Raw genomic sequence first — 25,210 nt, 5'->3', positions numbered from 1 at the left:
ACTGGCACTGTGGAGAACTGGAGACACAGTGGTTGGCCAAGAAAACTTAAAAAAATGCATCAGCTAAAAGGCACATCATGCTTTCCTTCTAAATTGCAAGATGTACAGCAGTGCCATTAACTCAGAATTGGCATAAACCAGTGGGACCTAGATACACCCATCTACTCTTCGTACAAGTCTGTCCAGAAGTGGTCTTCATGGAATATGTGTGTTCAAAAAGCCGACACAACTATGTATGAACAGAACTGGGGTGTAGAAAAGTGGCAGCAGTTGCTCTGGATTGATGAGTCAAAATTTTTAATATTTGGCTGTACCAGAAGGCAGTTTGGTTTACCAAGGGTTTGGAGAGCGGTAAAATATTGAATGTCTAAAGGCAACAATAAAGCAAGTTTGGGGCTGCATTTCAGCACATGGAGCTGTGGATTTGGTCAAAATTAATGGTGTTCTCAATGCTGAGAAATACAGGCAGGTCCTTATCAATCATACAATAGAATCAGGTAGGTATCTGATAGGCTGCAAATTTATTCTGCTGTAGGACAATGACCCCGAACATACAACCAATGTAATTCTGAACTATTTTCAGTGTAATAAAGAACAAGGAGTCCTGATGTGATTATATGCCCCCCACAGAGCCCTGATCTCAACATTGAGCTCGCTGGGATTATCTGAAAATACAGTGGAATTTGAGCAAGCCTGCATCCACAGAAGATCTCTGGTTCGTTCTCCAAGATGTTTAGAATAACATCCTTCAATAATTGTGTGCAAGTGTACAGTATCTAAAAGAATTGATGCTATTTTGTAGTCAAAGGGTGGCCACACCAAATATTGATTTATATTTGTTTTGTGTTTTTTTTTTTGCATTTTGTTAATTGATAAGTTTTTTTTTTTTTTAACTCTTCTATTCTTTTTAAAGCTTTCTTGCATTGCAGCATTATTCCACACCAACTTTTGCACTGTACTGTATATTTGTTTAAATATTACCTCAATAAAAAAAATAACCTTTTTATCCTGCACCAAGAAGGAATGCAATAATGGTTCTCTTAATTGAGGTCTATAGTCCCTAATCTATCTATGGGTTCTTAACATCATCTCTCAACACCCAATATATTTATGCCTGTGACCACAAAGAGAATATAAAAGTAAAATTGAATAAAAAAAATGACAAATTCCATACTGAATACTAGAATTATAAACGTAATCCATAGTTGTCAAGTTTTTATTGCCATAATCAGTGGGTGCTACCATTCAATTGCAGATCCTAATAGTTATGTTCCAGCTTCTTAAGCCTAACCGGGTACTTGTGTATTATCAGGTACACGTCTGACCGACCAACCTTTTCATACCCTCACTATCCACGTCGGCGTGGAGTTGATTCCGGCGAGCCACCGAGCCCGAAGCGTGGCGAGCGGACGTGTATTATGTTACATGTATTACGCGTCCCCTCGCGGGGGGTTGCTGCGCTCGCCACACTATATAAAATCAACCCCACGCCGACGTGGATAGTGGGGGTATGAAAAGGTCGGTTGGACGCGTACCGCTGCCGCTCGCCACGCTTTGGGATCACGTGGATAGTGTGTGTGTGGGGGCAAAATAAATGACATGTCATTTTACCATGAAATGGCATTACTCTAGGTTCCATCAGAACCGATATCTCATCTCATCGCATCGCATGCCATACAATAATGGGTGTTGGGAAAGTTCTATCAAGCTGGTAGTTCACCACGTAATTTGTGTCTTTGGCAAATCAAGGAAACATCGCACCTCAGACATGTATACGATTTCAAATTCAAACAAGTCAATCGATGTATCCGAATGGTGGTCAAATGAGGCAAAAACAGTGATCACTAATATTTACAAGTGTTTTGTAAAACTACCCCTGTCCGTGTGAAAACAAATGAACCTGTTGTCCTGAATATATTGGGGGTTGATATGATCTAAAGATTCAGATATATAACTAATAGAAAGATTAGGGACTAAAGGCTTTGAGTTAAGATGACTATTCATCTTAATCCATATAGGAATAAACCCATTCAGCCTCATTAGGAGATCTCTCTCACATCACAGTAGCGTGTGTGTGCTTTGTATGGGGTAATGCCTAATCTGATTTTCTATCAGTTTTCTGTCATTAGTTTAGTTTGTAATTAGTGATGGGTTTGAGAAAAGGTATTTAGCGCTTGGCCTTGTAAGTACTGTCTGTCTCTCTCTCTCTAACTCGAATGTTCAGATATTTTGATCTATATCTGATTTAGAATTTACTTTACAAATCCCTATAAAGGCAGCATTTGATTTTACGGTCTGACAGGCATATAACTTTCTTGGGTATTCGCACAGGGAAAACTAGGTCAGGTGACCTTCTTTACCGGAACTGCTGCAGCTGAGCTAATGTATCCGCTAGAAGAACCTGATATAGGTGATGACTGCTGTGGATAACATAATCTCCTAATGTGCTGTGCTGTAAATCTCCTCTTTGGCAGTTTTTTAAGTATTAATCCGAGAACAGTTTATTTTAGTCCAGATTGCATCAATACTTCGGATTCAGTTCACTTGCCAAGAAGAAATCCTTTTCATAATGTTATTTCTCTTGCATCACATGGAGTTACACTATGTAATAAAAACATCATAAATCCTATAATAAAGAAATCTGAAATATATGTGTAGTCTATCTTCACACCAGTGCGATACCTGGTTTATTAGTTATGACATACATGAGTTTATAATTCCATGTACAGTAGTTGTCTCTACCTATGAGTTTGGTCAAAAGTTATGGTAAAACCCACATTTTCCCAGTTTTTATTGAAATTTACACCATTTGTTTCAATGTACTCAGAAATTAAAGATTCAAACAAATAAATAAAGATAAAAGAAAGGCTATCGGATCATTTTACCAGTGTGGTTTAATAAGAAAGAGTAACAAGGCCCGTCACATGTAGGGGGAAATTTACTAAAGGAAATTTGTAAAAAATTGGTGTATTTGTATCCAGAAATACACTTATTTTTTACATTTGCTAACCCGAAAATACGGCAATTCGTAGTCGTGTTGATGTGCTATCAATACGAATACGAATGGCCTTATTTTCGGGATAGTAAATGTCAAAAATAAGTGTATTTCTGGATACAAATACACCTATTTTTTACAAATTTCCTTTAGTAAATTTCCCCCGTAATGTTGAAGATAATGCAGGAATGACTGTGTCAACATTTGTCTCACATATATGTAAAGTCCATAATCTAAATTTTAGACATCCCAAATTGAATGGTCCTTGCGATTGCTAATGGCTCTAATCTCTGTACAATGTATTTGTGGAAAAAAATACACAAAAAGACAGGAGGTGTCAGTAGGAATAGCACTTATGGTCGATGATGGCAAAAGGGACCACTAACCAGCCAAAAAATTAAGTGCTTACATAAGCGACCATCGTGTACTCCTAATACGGTGTCTTTAGGGTGTCACCAAGTGATGCAAATACAACTGACGTGCATGCAATCAGATGCTTACATGAAACCCTTTAGGATAACTCATATATGGGTATCTTTAGAAAGCAGTGATGGTCACACTGTGGCTTACTTATATGTAATATGCTTGCACCATCATTGTCTAACAGAAAAACACTCATGGTGCGATTTAATAAAACCAAAGGATATTTAAGAAACAAAGTAAAAAAAAACGGTTGACTCCGTACCGTGAAACAGGTGTAAACAAATGGTATCAGCATGACAAAGAAACCCGGGAGTTCCTGCTGCATCTCACACCGGCGGATCAAAAGTGCGTCAGGGCCCTGTTATGTGGAACACTCAGGGAGTCCTGCTGGTACTATCTGTTTACACCGGTTTCCCAGTGTGAGACAAATGTTGGCGCAGTCATTTCTGCATGATCTTCTGTATTGCTATTACAAGTTGTGATAGTGAATTGTTCCCTCAGGAACTTGCTGCCTTTTTTGACTGGAGCGTCTTTTTCATTTATTACTTTTTTTTTTTTTTTTAGTTACATGCATAATGTTCCCTATTATAGTCTTAATTCCCCACCAGGACAGTGCAGGTAGACCACTTTTTTTCCCTCCGCGGCCATTAGATTTTGTCTCCTATCATTTATACTGTCCCAACATCATTTGTAATGTGGCGGAGCTGGTGGAAAGATGGTCAACCATTGAGGTGCATAGCTTTCTGTGTCTATAGGGCACAGCAGCGGCTGAAATTCATTGTTAACTTATCGAGGTGTATTGAGATAACTGGATGTCACGGAAACCAGTTTGGCAATGCCTTTAATAACATCAGGGCCAGTGGTGTCTCCAGAGGTGGGGCAAAATTGAAACGGGGAGACAGACCAACTGCCACCTCAAAACTCTGGCAAACATCACCTGCTGGAAATCAGTGGTAGTTGGTGTGGCTCCCCTATTTGATTTGTAGTCTATGCTGCAGCTCCACCTATGCTGCAGCCACTGGTGTGGATATACGAACAAGATGAGCAAAGATGTGGACAACCAAGCATGTGGATCAAACCCAAACTTGTTTCCATGACTTGACAGGTCAAGTTTAATCCATATCTTGATCACTGAAAAAAGCCTGGTTAATAATGTTGAATGTACATTTACTTTCCAGTCTTCTCTTTTATTTTTATTTTTTTAAATAACTTTTATTGGTTTTCAAAAAATTTAGTCCTAAAGCATAGAATGATTCGTCAAAACATTCTTTAGATACAAAAATATACAGAATGTTTCGGACTGCAAAACAATGCAAATAAAAAAAAAATAATTACCAAAGATACATAAAATAAACAGCAGAATGGAATGTGATCAAGAGAAAAAACTGAAAAGAACATAACTAATAGAGGAGATAGGGGAAACAATGGGCAGGGAAAAAGTAATGGAATCAAAACACCTCTTCAAATTGCAGACCAATATTACAATATTACATGATACATTTTAAGCAAAATATATATATATATATATATATATATATATATATATATATATATATATATATATATATATATATATATATATATATACACACACTTCATGAATGGGAAAAGTTATAGACTGACATCAAAAAGATTCCAAGTAGAATCTTTGAAGAGGTTGAGAATATGATTCTGGGTTTGTTAATCTAGAATATTAATAAATAAATAAATTGTAGATTAATAAATAAATAAATTGTAGAATTTTTCAACACCCATGTCAATTTTTTGGATAGTGGGATAATGTTTGAATGAGTTTGTTTAACCTCTGATATTGAGGGAGCAAAGCGACTAGTCCAGTGTATGAGAATGGCCATTTTCGCTATTATAACAACTATAGCCAATAGTCTGATCTTAGATTTCTTATCAAAGCCCATATCCCAATTTTTATAATTCACACACCTACAGACCAGAGGATCTGGAAAATTTTAAATCCCGGGAATCTGGATTGAAAAATGCTTGATCCCGGGATTGGCATCCCTAAAAGAAAACGCCCCCGTCCCCAACATTTATTTACAAGGGGGAGCGGGGCAGACGGAAGAGTTGAGGCGGTGCAGTGAGGAGGATTCAGTCGGGAGGCAGTCGGCGGGGGTTTCGGGCCACCGAGAGCGTAGGTAAGGAGGCGGAGAGCGCTGGTGGGGTGCCGCCGGGAGTGCAGGATGGGAGGCGGAGGGTCCTGGCTGCAGAGGTGCGGCCCACGTAGCGTGACCTATGACCAAGTCATCGGTCATGCAGGCGGCACTTCGGAGTCGGGAACAGCCTGGCAGCATCTGAGCAGGTGCTCAGACGCTGCCTGTCATCAGACTGCACATACACAGTCTAATCCCAAAAACCCAGGACTTTTAACCTGATATGAATCAAGTTAAAAGTGGCCACAATATGCAGAAGCAGAACATGTAGTAAGAGAAGGGGAGTCCATCAGCACCAAGAGCCTTGGAGGGCTTCTGTAACTTGAAAGCATTCAAAACTTCCTCTTCAGTTATGGGATGCCCTAACACAATAGAATCGGAGGAATAAATCTGTGGGTGTAGATGATCATTAGGTTGATAGTCAATCGGTTGACACAGGAAATGGTCGACAGGCGTTTTTCCACTTCCTCTTTGGGGTCTATGTTGAAATCTGACGACATGGACCCTTTAAGTCAGGGATGGGGAACCTTTGGCCCTACAGCTGTTGTTGAACTACACATCCCATACTGCCCTGCTACAGTTTTGCCATTTGGCCATGCTAAAACTGTTCCAAGGCATGCTGGGATGTGCAGTTCAACAACAGCTGGAGGGCAGAGGGTTCTCCATCCCTGCTTTAAGTGTACCGCATCTCCTGCTTTGTGTGCGGTGTCTCACTGTGCTCAGCACACTATTATAATCTAACTCTACACACACTTGGATCGTAAGTAAGAACAAGTCTGTTAAAAAAAAAAAAAAAAAACTCATGTCGACCTTTTGCTCTTGTAGTACTTTTGCCAATACTGACCTAGACATGTCGACATTTTTCATATGTCCATCTATTGAATGTAGACCTAAATACTATAGATGGATACCCGTGTGCGATATCATCCCCCAAGGGGGAACTTGTGTAAACTATAGAGGCTGTTATATTGTCTTTTGATCGTGTAGCAGATTTAAGCAGACAAACTAAAGGTTTATCTATTTCAATCAATGAAAAGTAATGTAATGTTTCGGGGGCTAAAACCAACGTGTTCTACCAATTTAAATATAGATATTAAAAGAAACAAGATACAGCGCTTTTAGAATATGGGGGTTATTTTGGTTCCGTCACAAAGGCACAATCACTCTCTAATGGACAAAACCATGTGCACTGCAGGTGGGGCAGATGTAACATGTGCAGAGAGAGTTAGATTTGGGTGGGGTTTGAAATTTAAACTGCTATCTATATTGCAGTGTAAAAATAAAGCAGCCAGTACTTAATCTGCACAGAAACAATAAAACACCCAAATTTAACTCTCTGCACATGTTACATCTGCCCCACCTGCAGTGCACATGGTTTTGTCCATCCGAGTGATTGTGCCTTTGCGAATGAACCAGAATAACCCCCTATAACAAAAAAATAAATAAAATCATATTTAATGTGACATAAATTAGCAATTAGAATAACTTAAATAAAAAATGTGTATGTATATATTCGATAACACATATCTTAATTAGGCTGATGCTAACTGTATAGAAGAAACACATGGGCTTAATACCAATAGCATGCAATAAATGTGATTTTATTGAATTCTTGTTCTACCAGCCAGTGAATATATATTTTATGTGAATAAATATTTTAACATAAAAAGGAATACATTTGTTTTTTGTTCTAGTTCAAAAGTGCTTTTTACCATGTGCCTTGTTTCTTTTCTTTATACGGGTTGCGTATCCCTTTAAAAACAGCAGCAGGATGAACTCTAACTTGGTTTTGTCACTCGTTTTACACATTTTTTCCTATAATTATTAAAAACCTCTATTAATAAGTGTGTGTGTGGGTTTATAGCACCTGAAACTCAGTATTACAATTGAATTTACCAATTTAAAATTGATAAAAAGTAACATTTGATCAGTATACCCTTCAAAAGATGTCCATTTTAGCAAGCACTCTACCAAACATGCCAGTATATACAGAATAATACACAGGTTGTCAAACTCTGTCCTCAGGACCCCACACAGTGCATGTTTTACAGGTCTCACAGAATTACAAGTGAAATAAATAGCGGCCACAAACAGGGGCGTAACTAGAACTGTGTGGGCCCCATAGCAAAATCTTGACTGGGGCCCCCACCACCACCATTCACTCTGTGAAGCGGGGGCAGGCAGGGAACGTCATCAGGGGACCCAGCATTTATGGGCGTCCCCATAAAAACGGTGGGCATTCCCCTATAAAGGCAGGCATGTTGTTGCCTGCTCAGAGGGGTAGGCCGGGTAGGGGAGCCACATGGCGTCAGCGCTCGCCCCAACTTCGGCAGATAGCGGCTGGAATAAAAGTCAGTTTAGACTGACTTTTATTATGGAAGGAGAGAAAAATTATTCTCTCCCTTTTGACCACAGCCTGTTGGATAACAGGTCTGAATCAGCGTCTGAGAAAGAAACATGGTTCTTGCCCTGATGCTATCCTAACAACCATTTAATTATAACGATGATTTCTACAGCCACCCACGGTGCAGGCCAGTACCCAGGCCAGTACACTCAAGAGCAATCCCCCTCCATGACCGTACTAGGCTCACCAGCAACCGCCCCCCCCCTTTCCCGTGCAAATGTCACAAGTTACACCCCCCACCCTCACCTCTATCACTGGCGTCAGTCCATCCGTCCGGGTCCCCTCCTGATGCCAGGGCTCCTGTTCGCGCGCACCGTGTCTCCTGTTCAGCAGCGCCGGTTCTTCTGTGTGGAGGCCGCCGGGTGTCGCCTGCCTCTTATCTCAGGCTGCCGCCCGGGTCCACTGTTGACTGACAGCGGGTCCGCCGGCTACCAGGTCCAGGTCTCCCTCTAAGTTACAAGAACCAGCGGGGGATCATGGGACGTCGGCGGCACTGCTGGCAGGGGGAGGTTGAGTGCAGGACTGCACCGCTTGTGGGAGAATTGGATTGGACTGCTGTGGCCTTGGAGCAAGCGTGGGACTACGGCTGCACCGCTGGCAGGGTGAGCGCAGGGACTGCATTTATAAAAACTTCAAAGGGTACAGGGGATTGCCAACTGGGCCCGGGCCCCATAGCAGTTGCATCCCCTGCACCCTCCATAGTTACGCCACTGGCCACAAACCTCCCCGAGCGTGGCCTGCCACCTTGTTACTGATGCAGTGATAATGGTGGCGGGGAGCCTGCTGCCTTGAGTGGTGAGTATTGCTGGGGCAGAACAAAACTTCCATGGCAAATGCCACCACTCAAGGGGGTAATCAGGCCCTGCTTTAATCACTGTGCCCTAGAGTATAAGCATTTTTTTTGTCATGGCACCCTTAGGCTAAATTTAGCAAAATAAATATTAAGTAAATTGTGACTACATGTTCTCACTAATGTCAGTTTTTTGGTAGTTTACAGAGGCTTGCTTCTAATTGTCCACCTGTTTTATGATTGGCAGCTACTGTCACTGATTTTGCTTTTTTACTTTGACCATAAATAATTTGATTTAATCCTTGACCACCAACCCGAGACACACCTGCAAGAGCCTTTTGGCCACACAGTTTGGGGACCACTAGACTAATCTTTTTGACATGATGTTTGATTGGCTTACATATACATCAAATCAAAATCCGTGTCCTTTGTGTAATCTTCAACATTTTTATAGCATCTGTGCATATCTACATACGTTGATTTAGTGGTATGCGTAAGATAGACTATACTAGTTTCCTAAAATCCTCTAAATTCCTTTCTTTTTTGTCTGGTGGTTAGATCCTTATAGTTCATTAGTCCACTCCCTCATCTCATCCTCTCCCCCCTCTACCTGTCCCTTGGACCCTCTCCCCTCCCGTCTCCTCAGTTCCCTCTCCCCCACTGGCTGCTCCCACCTTGCTCACCTCTTTAACCTATCTCTTTCTACTGGCATCTTTCCCTCACCCTTCAAACACGCTCTGGTCTCGCCTATTCTTAAAAAACCTAACCTGGACCCTTTATCTCCCACAAGCTACCGCCCTATCTCTCTTCTCCCATTTGCCTCTAAAATACTAGAACGGCTGGTTTACAGGCGTCTCACCAGCTACCTGTCTGACCACTTCATCCTAGATCCCCTTCAATCTGGCTTTCGCCCACTTCATTCCATTGAGACTGCCCTAGTGAAAGTCACCAATGACCTGCTGTCAGCCAAATCCAAGGGTCACTTCTCCCTGCTTATCCTTTTGGACCTATCTGCTGCCTTTGACACTGTGGATCACCCTCTCCTCCTCCACACAATCCAAAACATTGGCCTCTCTGGCACAGTCTTCAACTGGTTTTCCTCTTACCTCTTCAACCGTTCCTTCTCAGTCTCTGCCTCTGGCTCTACCTCACCACCTTCTATCCTTCCTGTCGGGGTCCCTCAGGGTTCCGTCCTTGGCCCCATTCTGTTCTCTCTGTACACCTCCTCTCTGGGTGCACTCATTAACTCCTTTGGCTTCCAATATCACCTCTATGCAGATGACACCCAAATCTACCTCTCCTCTCCTGATCTGTCCCCCACTGTTTTCTCTCAAGTTTCCAACTGCCTCGCTGCCATCTCTACCTGGATGTCTGAGCGATTTCTGAAGCTGAATATGGACAAAACCGAACTTATTATCTTTCCCCCACCCAGAGCTATGCCCCCTACTAATATCTCTATCACTGTTAACAACACCATCATCTCCCCTGTTCCCCAACTCCGCTGCCTGGGTGTCACTCTTGACTCCTCCCTCTCCTTTGCACCCCACATCCAAACGCTGGCCCATTCTTTTTTTTTTTTTAAATTCAATCAATTTTTATTGAAATTTTGTTGTTTACACATATTTATGCAAACATTTTATGAAAAACAAAACAATACATGTGTGAACATTGCTCTTGCGATTTAAGACGGCATTACAGGTTTTGTGCATATACTGTCCTTGTACATATGATAATTTGACATGTAATAAACAAATCCATTATTGTAACAGTAAATAGTGTGTAGTCTGACAGTTTTTTTTTGCCGTGCTGATTGCTCAAGTGCTTTGCTGGTTTACTGCTGGCGTGTGAGCACCGCAGAGGTACATTAGCATCACGTGTACATTGTGATCGTGGTAGAGAATTTAGTGCATGGTAGAGGTTTAGTACATATATCTATCCAAACACATGCTTTTATTTTATACATCCCCCCTTACGTGATGTAGAATATTTGAGTTTCTCCATGACTATCAGACCCGATTGATGTCCTGGTGCATGTGTGGAGAATTTAACCATTTATTCCAGATATCAATATATTTCTTTTCAGATCCCCTGGCCAGGTATACGAACCTTTCGTGCCGCACCACCTCATTAGTTAGTACTAACCATTCTTCCAATGTAGGCCCACGTGAGGCTAACCAAGATCTGGCGATACATATTTTAATCAGAGTACACATATTTATAATATATTGTTGGGTAGGCCTGTCCAAACTGTCCTCTTCGAATATGGTTAAAATGCACACTTTTGGGGTGAAAGTATTAAGGGGGATACCGGTGGATTCTATAATATTCGTGGTTTCCCTCCAGAAGTCCGAGACTGTCCCGCAATCCCACAGCAGATGCCAGAAGGAACCGTCGGAGGATCCACACTTGGGGCATTTAGAGTCATTTCTCCCCCCCATTCTCATCAGTCTGATTGGTGTCAGATAAACCCTGTGTAGTATATAGAGCTGGATTTGTTGAAACCTGGAAGACGTTAAGGAAATACGTGGGCTATTCAGTGCCATCTCCCAGGCTTCATCTGTTAAGGGGCCTATATCTAGTTGTGGTAGATCCTCCTTGTGAAGGGAGGACAGTAGGTTCCCGTAAAATCTGGATATTACTTTAGAGGGGCAGCTTTTTTTTAATAAGTTCTTAACAGGTGAGACACACATTAATGGGGGGCCCGTGGGGAACTGTGTGTGGCAGGCGTGCCTGAGTTGTAGGTATCTGTAGAAGTGGACATTGGGTACCGGGTATTCCACCTGAATTTGTTGGAATGATTTGAGTATAGTGCCCGAGTATATTTGCCCTATCGAAGTGACTCCCCATTGACTCCAGAATTCCCGTATCTGTATGCCGGAGAGCTCTGGGAAAGCATAGGAACCATCTAGGGGGGTATCTGGATCACACCCCGTCGCTTGCAGAATGCGACTCGCTTGTCTCCAGACCATTATCGCCTGTTTAAAGAGTGGTATGTCAATTAGTTTTACATTGTCACTAAGTAGCGCCTGCATCGGCGACATACCCGGCAGCTTTTGAGACACCAGTGTGCCTGGTAGCTTAGAGAGTGGATCCTCACCCACCCAATCCAGCAGATGGGCCAGCTGTGCCGCATAGTAATATAATCTGAAGGATGGAAGTGCCATGCCTCCGCTGCTACGTGTTCGTGTTAGAGTGTGTTGTTTAATGCGGACCCTCTTGTCAGCCCAGACGATGGATGAGAGCAGGCTTTCAATACGTTTAAATATCTTGATGGGGAGGTATATTGGGGCGTGTTGCAGTACGTATATCAGCTTGGGTTGAGCTGTCATTTTGATCAAGTTTATCCTGCCTGTAACTGTCAGAGGGAGTTTTCCCCATACTGAGATTCTGGATTTTAGGTAGGTAAGTTGAGGCTGGACATTTAAGGGGACATATCTAGACGGGTCATTTGTTATATAGATGCCTAAGTACTTAAAGGAGTCAACCCATCTCAGGGGGAGGGATAACTCGGGGCTATCTGGGACCTTGCCCTTAAGGGGAAGGATGCAGGATTTGTCCCAATTTATCAATAGTCCAGAGTAGGAGCCAAAGGTGTTTATAATATCTAGCACTGTGGGCATTGAAGAGACGTAGTCAGATAGGAACAACAGTATGTCATCGGCATAGAGGGCAATCTTATCTTCTATGGGACCTAACGACAGACCTACGATTGGGGGGGTGTTGCGTATGAGGCAAGCAAGGGGTTCTATTGCAATTGCAAATAGGGCGGGTGACAGGGGGCACCCCTGTCTGGTTCCCCTTGCCAGTGGGAATGATGAGGAAGTGAAGCCGTTCACCGATATTCTGGCCTGTGGGCACGAGTAGAGCAACTTAACCCATTTTATATATCCCGGGCCTATACCGACTTTGGACATGGTCTCCCACAGGAACACCCATTCCACAGAATCGAAAGCTTTTGCCGCATCTAGCGACACAATTACAGAGGTACTGGCATCCCCGTGAGAGACCTGCAGGTGAGTGAAGAGCCTTCTAAGGTTGATCATTGTGGACTTACCTGGCATAAAGCCAGTTTGGTCGTCAGATATAATTTGTGTTATTATCAAGTTGAGCCTAATAGCCATAATTTTGGCTAGAATTTTAATGTCTGTGGGTATGAGAGAGATAGGCCTATAGGATTCCACCTTGTTCGGGTCCTTATCCGGTTTCAGTAGGACTATTATAAGTGCTTCAGACATGGATTGGGGCAGGGATCCGTTTTCGAGTAGTTCGTTATACAATTCTAATAATTTAGGCGCATAGAACAAGATATGTTTCTTATACAGCTCCAACGGTAGACCGTCTAGGCCCGGGGCTTTGCCGCTTGGGAAGGATTTAATTGCTGCTACGACTTCATCTAGGCGCAGTGGGGCGTCGAGCAAATCCCTGGCCTCGGGCGACAGGGAGGGCATTGGAATTGTTTCGAGAAAGTCTCGAATCTCGGCCTCACTGCAGGTCACCTTAGAGCTGTATAACAACCTATAGTATTCTAAGAACTGTGACGCAATTTCGTGTGTCTGTGTATGTTGTATCCCCGTGGGAGTGATTATCTTACATACAGTGTTATTAGTTTTATCTATATTTGCTAATTTAGATAGGTAGCTTCCAGGTCTGTCCCCGAATGCATAATGGGAGTATTTATTAAACAACAGGCGATACTTGGCCTTATCGGCAAGTAGCTCCACCCAGGACTTCTGTGCCGCTAACCACAATTTTTTTGTAGATTCCAGACCATCTCCTATATATTGTTGTTCTAGGCTTCTGCAGGAGGACTCTAGTTCCTTCTCTGCCTGGCTGTAGGACTTTTTAAGATTAGCCACTTTCTGGATCAGAGTGCCTCTCACATAGGACTTAAAGGCGTCCCATACAACTGGCACCGCTGCCGTGCCATTATTGTTTTCTAGAAATTCTGACCATAGGTTTTCCAACTCACTATTTGGACCCATGCGGGTGAGCCAGAATTGGTTCAATTTCCAGAATACCTGACCTCTCTCTCCCCCCATGTCAATCTCGAATGTCAACGGGGAGTGGTCCGAGACCCCCCGTGATTCATATTGTATGGAGTTTATTGAAGGTAGGATATTTTTAGACACCAGGGCTAGGTCAATCCTAGAAAACGCTGAGTGTGCAGGCGAGTAGCAAGAGAACTGTTTGGTGTCAGGGTGTTTTTGTCTCCATGCATCTATAAGGCCCAAGCCCTCCACCATTGCCGCAAATTGTCTATGTCCGCTTCTAGATCCTGACTGTGACCTGGAGTGTCTGTCTAGTATCGGGTTCAGAACATTGTTGTAGTCACCTACACTTATTATCGGTAGGCTGGGGTAGAGGGCAATGAATTCGGCAGCTTGTTTCAGTACCTCTGCTGAGTATGGAGGAGGTATGTATATTGCTAGGAGCAGTAATGGTGTGGAGTGTATTGTGCATTTAAGGAAAACGTATCGACCTTCTATATCTACCTTTACTTGTTCTGCGTTAAACGGGACTGATTTACGCACCAGAACTGACACTCCTCTCGATGCAGACGTGTGTGTGGAGTGATATGACCAACCGATCCACGGCTTTTTTAGAGACAGTATTTTGGCTCCCATTAAGTGGGTCTCCATCAAGCACATGACATCTGAGCCATACTGCTTTAGCTGTTTAAACACTAGGGTTCGCTTTATCTTATCGTTGAGCCCACGTATGTTCCAGGAGAGAAATTTAGCTATACTAGAAGGCATTTAGGATTACAAGCAGGTATTGGTGCATAGTGTGTAACATAAGTAAAACCAGTTGAGCACATGTGAGTGATATATGTAGGGTTGAATATACGTTCCAAGGTCTTTCATAATCTGCATCGCAAGAGCTGTACCAAGAGCATCTCATAAAAAACAAATAGATAAACATAATACTGACTATTTTCAGTATGAAAACTAACCTATGTTTAACCTTAACCCCCCCCTCCCTGTATGTCCTACGAAACTGTGACATACTTCTTCCCTTAAACTAACAGATCCCAATATTCTATAGGTAAATACAAAATGTCATATTACCCAGAGTGGGCAAAGTATATAATGACTGAAAACGGCAAGTTGTTACCGCCATCCGCTGCTTATATAAATGTAAACGCTCACATATTATAACGTAGTTATCTCCTTGCACAGGGAAAGAAGAATCACATACCCTTCTTGTCGACTTGTATAAAGGAAAATGTATAACACAGAATAGTGTCAACTAGCTAAAGTTTCTTAAGGGTCTACTTGCATGGCTCTTCTGGCCGGTCTGGCAGTGTCCAGCCATGCCGCAGCTTCTCTTGGGGTGGAGAAGAATTTCGATTCACCATCTATGATCACTCGTAGTTTGGACGGGAACAGCATGGCATATGGGATATTTAGGTCCCTCAGTCGTCGCTTGACCTGCATGAACTGTGTACGATTTTTCTGCACCTCCACCGCAAAGTCTGGAAATGTGGATACCCTTGTGCCGTTCCAGAGTAGGGGGCCCTTGGTCCGGTTGAGTTTCAGAACCGTGTCTCTATCCCTGTAGTGCAGGAACTTCGCAATTAGAGTGCGGGGTGGTGCCCCCGGGGGTAGCGGACGCGTGGGTATTCGGTGTGCCCGTTCAACCGAGAAGAAGGCAGAGAATGCGTCTGCTCCATAGGTGTCGCGGAGCCACTTTTCTACAAATGCTTCAGGGTTGGGGCCCTCTTCTTTCTCGGGAAGACCCACGAATCTGATGTTACACCTCCTCAAGCGGCCTTCCATGTCGAGCATTTTATTCTGGATAGTGGAGACCTGAGTTGTTAGGTTGTCCACCTTGGTGGTCAACGGGGTAATTTTGTCTTCTAGAGTGGATGTCCGAGTTTCAACTTCTCCCGCACCCTCTGTAGATCATGGTGGATGATCATCAGATCAGATTGTACCTGACCTATTTTTTCAGACAGCCTGGTTTCACTGGCCGTTACCGCCTCCAGCACCCTCTGCAGAGCTTCATCAGGGGTTCCCCGGCAAGAGGGGGGGTCAATAGGCGAGGGGGGTTGGGAGGCTGAGTCGGAGTTAGCGGCCCCCGAGGTAGACTGGGGGTCTCTAGCGAATTTTTCCAGTTGGGCCGCAGTTGATGATCTCTGTGTTTTCCCCATGATGTTATGTCGGGGTAGGAAGCGATATCTCCCGTGCAGTTGCAGCGGTGAGGGTTTGGGGGGTCTGAGTTGCTATGTAGAAATCAGTCAGACGAGAGATACAGGGGTTTATAGCAGGTGGTGACACTGACAATGTCCAGGGGAATGCAGGGTAGCTGGTATGCAGTAACTGGAGTACACAGTGTTCCAAGGGGCTTAGAGCATGCAGTTAGTCTGTGTTGGGGTACCCCGTGCAGGCTGACTTTCACAACCACCTCACAGGGCCAGTGGGGGGCCAAACAATAGCACAGTATCTGCAGAGTAAGGGTGGTCACATGCAGCAGTCAGGGAGAGACAGGTCCCGCTTCTATGTTATGCAGGGTGTAGGATAAGCCTCTCAGCACTACCAGTGTCCCCAGGGCGATATGGTCACAGTTTTCCTCTCACCTCTCACTGCGGTTCACAGTTCCCTCTGGCAGCGGGGTCCTGTGTATCCCGTGGCCACTTAGGTGCTCCCCGCGACGATGTCACTCTCTTGGGGGAGTCACCAGGTCCAGCCGGCTGGTGCACTGGCTTCTTATTACAGGGCGCTGGATGGCAGCAGCTGCAGCATCAAAATGGCGGAGGCCTCCGTCACAGTGCAGGACGCCGGGTCTCAGTCTCCCGCAGCCGTCGGGATCTGTACTCCCCGCAGGCAAGTGGGTATAGCTCGCTACGGTGCTGTGTCTTTAGGGGTCACTGGGGTCGTCTCACCGAGCGGCTGTGTGTGTATCCGGCGGGGCGCACGCTCCGGAGGGCAGCAGCTGCAGCATCAAGATGGCGCAGGGTCTTCCTGTCTCCTCGTGCGCCGGAGGTTTACTGCTGTTCTCCGGGCGCACGTCCACCCCAGAGGCTGTCCAGGATAAGCGGGCTGTGCACGGGGGTCTCACACTGATGTGTGGCGGTTTTTGAAGAGGTGAGCGCTGTTAGGATATTATTAACAGGATCGTAGCAGCGGGAGCAGCGAATAATGGCTCCTTCTACATGCCCGTCGTAGCCACGCCCCCTCGTAGCCACGCCCCCCGCTGGCCCATTCTTGCCGGTTCCAGTTACGCAACATTGCTCGCATCAGGCCCTTTCTCTCACAGAGTGCAACTAAGCTGATCATCCACTCATTGGTCATCTCACGGCTTGACTACTGTAATGCTCTTCTCACCGGCCTTGCTCAATCCCAACTAGCTCCTCTCCAATCTGTCCTCAATGCTGCAGCCAGGCTTATCTTCCTCTCCCGCCGCTCTAATTCTGCTACTCCCCTTCAACAAAATCTGCACTGGCTTCCATTCCCCTACAGAATCCTCTTCAAACACCTCACACTCACATACAGGGCCATCTCTAATTCCATTGCTCCATATATCTCTAACCTCATCTCCATTCATACACCCTCCCGCCCTCTACGGTCAGCTGACGACTGTCGTCTCTCCTCCACCCTGATCACTGCTTCCCATGCTAGAGTACAGGACTTTGCCCGTGCTGCACCCCTTCAGTGGAACGCACTCCCTCGCTCCATTAGACTCTCCCCGACCTTGCAAAGCTTCAAACGGGCACTGAAAACTCACCTATTCATCAAAGCGTACCCTTCCACTGCATAAACCAGCTGGTTCTCCGACTCCTTGCCTGTTTCCTGTTTACATCCTGCTATCTAACCACCACCCCCTCGCTTGCACCTCTTGTAATCTGTCTGTCTCCCCTTCCTACTAGATTGTAAGCTCCTCCGAGTAGGGCCCTCTTCCCTCCTGTTGTCAAAGCCCACTTCTCTTCACATTTCACTCACAGCTCTCCTTTACTCCAACACTCAGTGACCATCTTCGTCTGCATACTCCTCTCCATCATTGGCCTCAAGCCTCTAGTTGTATGTTGATTGAGTCCTCACTACTTATATCCAAGCTGTAATGTGTATTGATCTGTGGCGCTCTTTATTTGTACTGTATTTTTGTTATTTATTCAATGTTATGCCAAGTTTTGTTTCCCTGTATTGTTCCTTTGTACGGCGCTGCGAAACACTTGTGGCGCCTTATAAATAAAATTATAATAATAATAATAATAATTAAACTATGATCACATGAACAAATTTGTTCTCAGTATGGGCAAAACCATGTGCATGTGCACTGCAGGTGGGGCAGATGTAACCTGTATAGACAGCGTTAGATTTGTGTGAGTTATTTTGTTTCTGTACAGGGTATATACAGTACTAGCTGCACTATTTTTACACTGCAATTTTTAGATTTCAGTTTCAACGCACCCCATCCAAATTTAAAACTCTGCACATGTTACATCTGCCCCACCTGCAGTGCACATGGTTTTGCCCATTTTGAGAACAAATTTGTACTGCGATCAGATCTGAATGAGGGCCTCTATCCTTATCAAGTATATTGATTCCTGTGCAGGGGCTAAATATGTACTGTCTTGTTAAAAAAAAAAAAGTTTTGCTTTCTGTCTTTGATGTTATTGTGTGCTGAAGTGTGTAGCTCCATAGCAACTCTAGTACCACATGATGCCTATCCCTGTCATAGTGTATTGTCATAATACACAATTCTTGTATTTATATGTTGGTTCTTCATTGTTCTCTTGTAGCCCTTCAAACAATTCTCGGATTGTGACTCTCCTATCGCAGCTGGAAAAAATCAACACTGAATCGTCAACCATGGATCCAGATAATGCAAGATTTGTCACCGCAAAAATCCTGCACTTGACACAAACCCAAGGTAGAATTATACTAATGATTATTGCTAAAATAGCAATCCTTATAAATGTAATGTAAAACTGCTTGTGCGCTAATTTAAAGTAATGAATAACGTTGGAACATAAAACATTCTGACAAGTTTATTATTCATGGTAATGAAATTTTGATAACAGCCTGTAAAGGATTTATTTTTGCCGAATGCAACTCAACCAAACAACAGCACTAATTATGTCCATCATAATATAGGCACGCTGCTTATCATTTTAATCAGCAGAAGCTGCTTGTTTGTCCAATTCACATTGTGAATAAAACTCATTTTATGGGGAAAAAATGCAAAAATTACATGTACAGTACATTACCTATTTTGCGAGATTAAAGTATATTTTGTCTTTTAAAGGTTAAAAATAATTGTAACCTCAATTGCTCGTTGCAAATTCGGTGTATTGTTGTACTTGTCTTTCTCTGCTGCCGTTGCTTCCTGGCCTGCAAATGTTATACTAATGTTACTAATATTCTCCAGTCCTTCAGCACCTTACCAGATGAAAATAAGTTCTCAAAAAATGTAATAAAGAGGGTTTGCTAATTCCTCCCTTAATTCCATTAGAACCCTAGGATGAATCCTGTCCGGAACTGGGGATTTGTTTGTTTTTAATTTTTGCAGAGCTTTTTTTTTTTTTTTAATCTCATTTGTCATGAATTCAATATTGAGTTCTAGCTGACTTGTCCCATTTGTGGTTCCACTGTCTGCTCTTTCCTAGTAAACATCGGTGAAAAAAAACTTATTTAACAGTTCTTCTCCCTTATCCTCATTAAAGCCATTTCCATTGATATTGGTTCTCTTTAATTATTCATTTGCTATTTATGCATAGAGGGACATTATAATAGTGTGCCGAGCATAGTGAGTAAACAAGTGCAAAGCTGCGAGCCATACTTGTGGAAACATTACACTAATTGTGGGTCCATATCACTACTGGGGCATACAGTAGTGTGGTAGGAGTGCTACCATGAAAATAATATACTGGGTTAAAGCCAGTGGCGTAACTAGGTTTTGGGCGCCCGCCGCACCAACCCCCGCCCCGCCGCCCATGCAAACCCCCCCATCCCCCACAGTCTTACCTACGTTCAGTACGCGCTGGTCCCGGCTCCCTTCTTCTGCTATGAGGACCACCACAGAATGTCCGCGCCCATACAGCAGACAGTTTCAGAGAACTGTCTGCTAAATGGGGCGGACATTTTGGGGTGGTCCTCATAGCAGAAGAAGGGAGTCGGGACCAGCGCGTACTGAAGACCGGTAAAGACTGCGGGGATTGCGGCGGGGTGTAACTATAGCACTCCAGCCCCCGGCGCCCGCACATGCACAGCACCCCTCCGCGGTCGCGGGGGCTGCGGTGCTATAGTTACGCCACTGGTTAAATCTATTAGGATTTGAATTTCTTGTGAGTTATAGTTAGATTGGTTATTCCCGAACTTGTATGTGTCATGGCACACTAGAGAATGAGTTTTTTTCACGGCACCCCTAGACCAAAAGTTTCTTTGCCTAGGTGCACAGTTTGGGAACCACTGATTTAGCCACATCTTGCTGCAAGTTTCCCACTGATGGAAATGCTAGAATGTACAATCCAGAGAATAAATTATTTGTGCAACACAGCAAGAGTTCAGCTTTGATGTCATCAGCGATGCACTTCACTGCCAAGTCACTCATTTTGATGCCTTAAATAATGTTAAGTACTGCAAAATCATAAATCTTCAGTCATTTGGCACACTAGCATGATAAGTGCTTTGTAATGTTTGTAAAACCACACAGCATGCATGCATCGAAGGTTAGGTGATTATTGTATCAGAATTAAATGACAAACAGGTGATTTTATTTAACTTTACGCTATACAGTATGCTGACTTGTGACTATTGTTTCCAATAAGAAGTGTGTAATGGTCCATACACACTGGGTGACTATGCCCAGTGTTCATCGCTGGGGGGGAAAGCCGCTTAGTGCATACACACTGAGTGGCTTTCCGCCTGCCCGACACCGATGGCGAGCGGAGGATGGCTTTGCATTGCAGAGCTATGCAAAGCCCTCCTCAAAGCCGCTCATCTGCTGGTAATACCAGCAGACGAACGGCTTTCCTGGCGATGATGCTGGAGCGTGCAGCACTCACCGCTAATCGCCGGTGCAAAGGGGAAGGGGGGTGATTGATCGCACTGGTATTAAAGAAAATATATTTAAACCTCTTTATTATAGTTCGTGGTAGATACTCTATATAGTCATGAGGTGTGCTACCGCCAGACAGTGATACACTAGTACAGAGGAAACAACAGAAAGTCTTTTTTGGCGGTGCACTAAGAGGAGAGAAATTTTTTATAAAATATAGCTTTTATTAATTAGTTTAAGAAATTAGATGCGAAATATAAAATCAAAACATACAACATAAATTGACACTGGACTCATTAAAAAGGGGGAGAGAACCTCCCCTTATCGTAGTGGGGGTAGATATCTGGATTTATTATGTATAATCACAAAATCTGCTGATTGCTTAGTGTGTACCCTAATACAATATGGTGTACAATCTGTAGTCACTGATGTTTCCTATAAGGGGAACCGTGTCCCTGTATTATATAGACATACTTATACAGAGTAACCAAAATCCTTATTTGTATCAGATACACGCGGTGTAACAGTAACTAGTTAACTGTTACTGTTCAAGTGAAAACAAGTTAATTCACAATTGCCGGACACACAATGTCTCTAATATGCGCCGTGCTGCGAGATCATCAGCTACGGTCGCAGTCGGAGGGGGATTCTGCAGGGACGGCGTCCCGTCTGCAGCTATCGCCCCTGGAGGCTGTGCACACTGCCGGTAAGGGCTAGTGGGCACACTGATAAATCGCCTGGAGAGTCAAGCTCTCCTACACTGATAATCACCGCGTGTTACAGCCGGCGGCAGTATATGCTGTCACCGAGATGTGACCCGCATATGTCTCCGGCTGTTGGTCAGGTAATTAGAACATATAAACAATCAATTTACAATCCCCAGCTACCCCCAGTAAACGATCCACGCCAACGCGCGTTTCGCAGTTTTGCTTTTTCAAGGCCTTGAAAAAGCAAAACTGCGAAACGCGCGTTGGCGTGGATCGTTTAGTGGGGGTAGCTGGGGATTGTAAATTGATTGTTTATATGTTCTAATTACCTGACCAACAGCCGGAGACATATGCGGGTCACATCTCGGTGACAGCATATACTGCCGCCGGCTGTAACACGCAGTGATTATCAGTGTAGGAGAGCTTGACTCTCCAGGCGATTTATCCGTGTGCCCACTAGCCCTTACCGGCAGTGTGCACAGCCTCCAGGGGCGATAGCTGCAGACGGGACGCCGTCCCTGCAGAATCCCCCTCCGACTGCGAACGTAGCTGATGATCTCGCAGCACGGCACATATTAGAGAAATTGTGTGTCCGGCAATTGTGAATTAACTTGTTTTCACTTGAACAGTAACAGTTAACTAGTTACTGTTACACCGCGTGTATCTGATACAAATAAGGATTTTGGTTACTCTGTATAAGTATGTCTATATAATACAGGGACACGGTTCCCCTTATAGGAAACATCAGTGACTACAGATTGTACACCATATTGTATTAGGGTACACACTAAGCAATCAGCAGATTTTGTGATTATACATAATAAATCCAGATATCTACCCCCACTACGATAAGGGGAGGTTCTCTCCCCCTTTTTAATGAGTCCAGTGTCAATTTATGTTGTATGTTTTGATTTTATATTTCGCATCTAATTTCTTAAACTAATTAATAAAAGCTATATTTTATAAAAAATTTCTCTCCTCTTAGTGCACCGCCAAAAAAGACTTTCTGTTGTTTCCTCTGTACTAATCGCCGGTGCATACACACTGGGCGGCTTTGAGCTAAAACCCGCTTAAGCGACTTTCAGCTCAAAGTTGCCCAGTGTGTATGGGCCTTAACTTACACATTAGACTATACTACTATTGGCAGATGCATTTCTCACTAGTAAACCAAAAAGCCTTAAAGGTAGGGTCATAGTTTTGTATATCTCTTACACTATGAATTGAAGTAATTTTTATTTGTATCTTTTTATAGTATTTTGTTAAGTATTTTTTGGTACTTGTTTCCTAGCATGGCGCCATGCGATGCGATTGACCCGACCGACCCGATTTTTTACATTGGCCCCAATGTTAAATGCCCCCCAGACCCCATTTTTCATTGTATGCCCCCCCATTGTTAACGGCACGCCACGATCAACGTGAACCCGAAGCGTGGCGAGGGCGGCGGTACGCGTCCTCCAACCTTTTCATACCCCCACTATCCACGTCGGCGTGGAGTTGATTTTATATAGTGTGGCGAGCCCCCGATCCCGAAGCGTGGCGATCCCCGGGAGGGGACTCGCATTACTTCAGACGTATTACGCGTCCCCTCGCGGGGCTCGCTGCGCTCGCCACACTATATAAATTCAACGCCACGCCGATGTGGATAGTGGGGGTATGAAAAGGTCGGAGGACGCGTACCGCCGCCACTTGCCGGCTCGCTGCGCTCACCACGCTTTGGTTTGGCGTTCATCATGGGGTGGCGCTAACAATGGGGGGGGGGGGGCATTTGACATAGAACTTACCCATCAGGGTGGGTATACAATCAAAAATTGGGTATGTGGGGCCATTTAACATTGGTTCCTATGTAAATTCGGGTCCATTGCAAAATCGGGTCCGTCGGGTCCCATCGCATACCTTAAGTTAAGGTATGCGATGGGACCCGATGGGTGCCGGGCTAGGAAACAAGTACCTATTTTGTTTTAAAAGCTTTTAGTATACCCAATGTTTTTTTCCTATTATGATAACATGATTGTCAGACACTTAAGTGCAAGTAATAGAATATAGCTTTTAATCAAACTTCTCTCACTCTCTTTGCGTAAGCTCTCTTGCGCTTGCGTGCACTCTTGTCTTGGAAGACAATGTAAACTTGATAGTATAGTTTCATTCTTTCATAAAATATTTAAATATGGATTGTAAAATAGTGTTCAAAGCCTGGATGGATGTTCCCTCAAAAAGTGTTCCAAGTCTGTAATGGTATGTATAACATGGTGAGATAGGGGTTTGTGTTATAACAAATCTGATCAAGAAATCTCGAGTGACACAAACATCTGAGCCTGGAACGTTTCAAGCTAGGGGCTGCATCAGACTTGAATATTAACATGAAGTTTACTGTTACTGGACTTCCAGAAGGTGTCAGAGTATCAATGTGCGGTTACCTTGTTTCTTTGGTGCCTTTCACTCAACAAACTTTACAATATCCTTACAAAGAAATAAGGGTTTGAGGTAACAATATGTTTAAAAAAGGGGCAGACTAGATGGGCCAAGTGGTTCTGATCGGACACAAATTCTATGCTTTTATGAGGTGCCTTCTACCTGCATGTATGAGAGTGCTTTGTCTGAGTAGCAGAATTTGATCACCATAGCGACCATATAAGCAGGCCATGGTCCGTATTCGTAAAGCCCAAGATTGACTGCAGGGTCTGGATATCCAGGTCCACCACACAGACCCCAGACCCAGTACTCCTCCTATAAATGTGGGCAACATGTCCCCGTTTTCAAGAATAGTGCTGATTGCTGCCCCCAAACATCGAAGCATGTTAATCAGGAATTCTTTCCTCGGAGGAAGGAGGGAGATGATGTGATGACCACTGCACAGATCTCCAGGGGCGAATTTATGGGTCAGGCCGCCCCAGGCACAGCATTACACATCACACACCCATTACATATAATACCGCATGCCATAATGGCCATTACTTTTACGCCACACCGTAATGCCCATTACACATTATGCCACACACCGTAATACCTATTACACCACATGTCGTAATGCCTATTACACGCTATACCAAACTCCGTAATGCCCATTACACCTTCTACAAAACACTGTAATGCCGATTACACATTATGCCACACACTGTATTCCCATTATATAGAACACACGCCTTACTGCATATTCTGCCACATAAGTGCCACTTACCTACATGCTGGAAAAAGGAATTGTGCCGGCGCTGGCTGTTTTAAGAATAATGCAATGCACGGTTCTCAGTAAATATAACAATTTATTAATAACAATATTGTAACAATATAAAAAATATATATAAAAATATCTATAAAAAGGTAAATCACTTTGATGAAAAAATTGCAGCTAGTTATCACCGGGATAATCAGATATTTGAGCTAGATTAGCTTAGAGTTCAATTTGTGAATAAGAGAATTGAGCTGTATATTACCATCCCATTTGGCCCGATTTGGATGGCCTGGTGCTGTGACACGATGTCCAAATAAGGTGTCCTATAATTTCAAGGACTCAAGGTTCCCACTAGTATCCTCTTGTGTACATCTGGATCGTTTTTTAGGGATCATGCAGTTTTCCCACAAATGGAGCAGTCCAGGAAAAAACGAGGGTCTTTTGGGGAGAGATGGACGGGTCACTTGGCAGAAGGGTGGTGATGAAGGAACAGCAGTATTCACAGGTGCTCAACGCGTTTTCCCCGGGTATCACCGGCTTGCTCCTGATGAAGCCGGTGA

At 43.8% G+C, this 25,210-nt stretch overlaps 1 protein-coding gene across 3 annotated transcripts in view; it reads left to right on the top strand.

Moving 5' to 3' along the window:
- AGTPBP1 (ATP/GTP binding carboxypeptidase 1) overlaps positions 1-25,210 on the top strand; it is a 168,182-nt gene that overhangs the window by 33,118 nt on the left and 109,854 nt on the right. For all 3 annotated transcript variants that reach the window (XM_083186409.1, XM_083186406.1, XM_083186414.1), the window contains exon 3: positions 18,520-18,650. In XM_083186409.1, coding sequence (XP_083042535.1) covers positions 18,520-18,650 — 131 coding nt within the window. The remainder of the gene's footprint in view (positions 1-18,519; positions 18,651-25,210) is intronic.

This window comes from Crinia signifera, chromosome 1, assembly GCF_055691185.1.
Source record: "Crinia signifera chromosome 1, ASM5569118v1, whole genome shotgun sequence".
Taxonomy (NCBI): Eukaryota; Metazoa; Chordata; class Amphibia; order Anura; family Myobatrachidae; genus Crinia; species Crinia signifera.
Note: the sequence above shows the minus strand (reverse complement) of the source record. Positions and strands in the feature narration are given on the sequence as shown.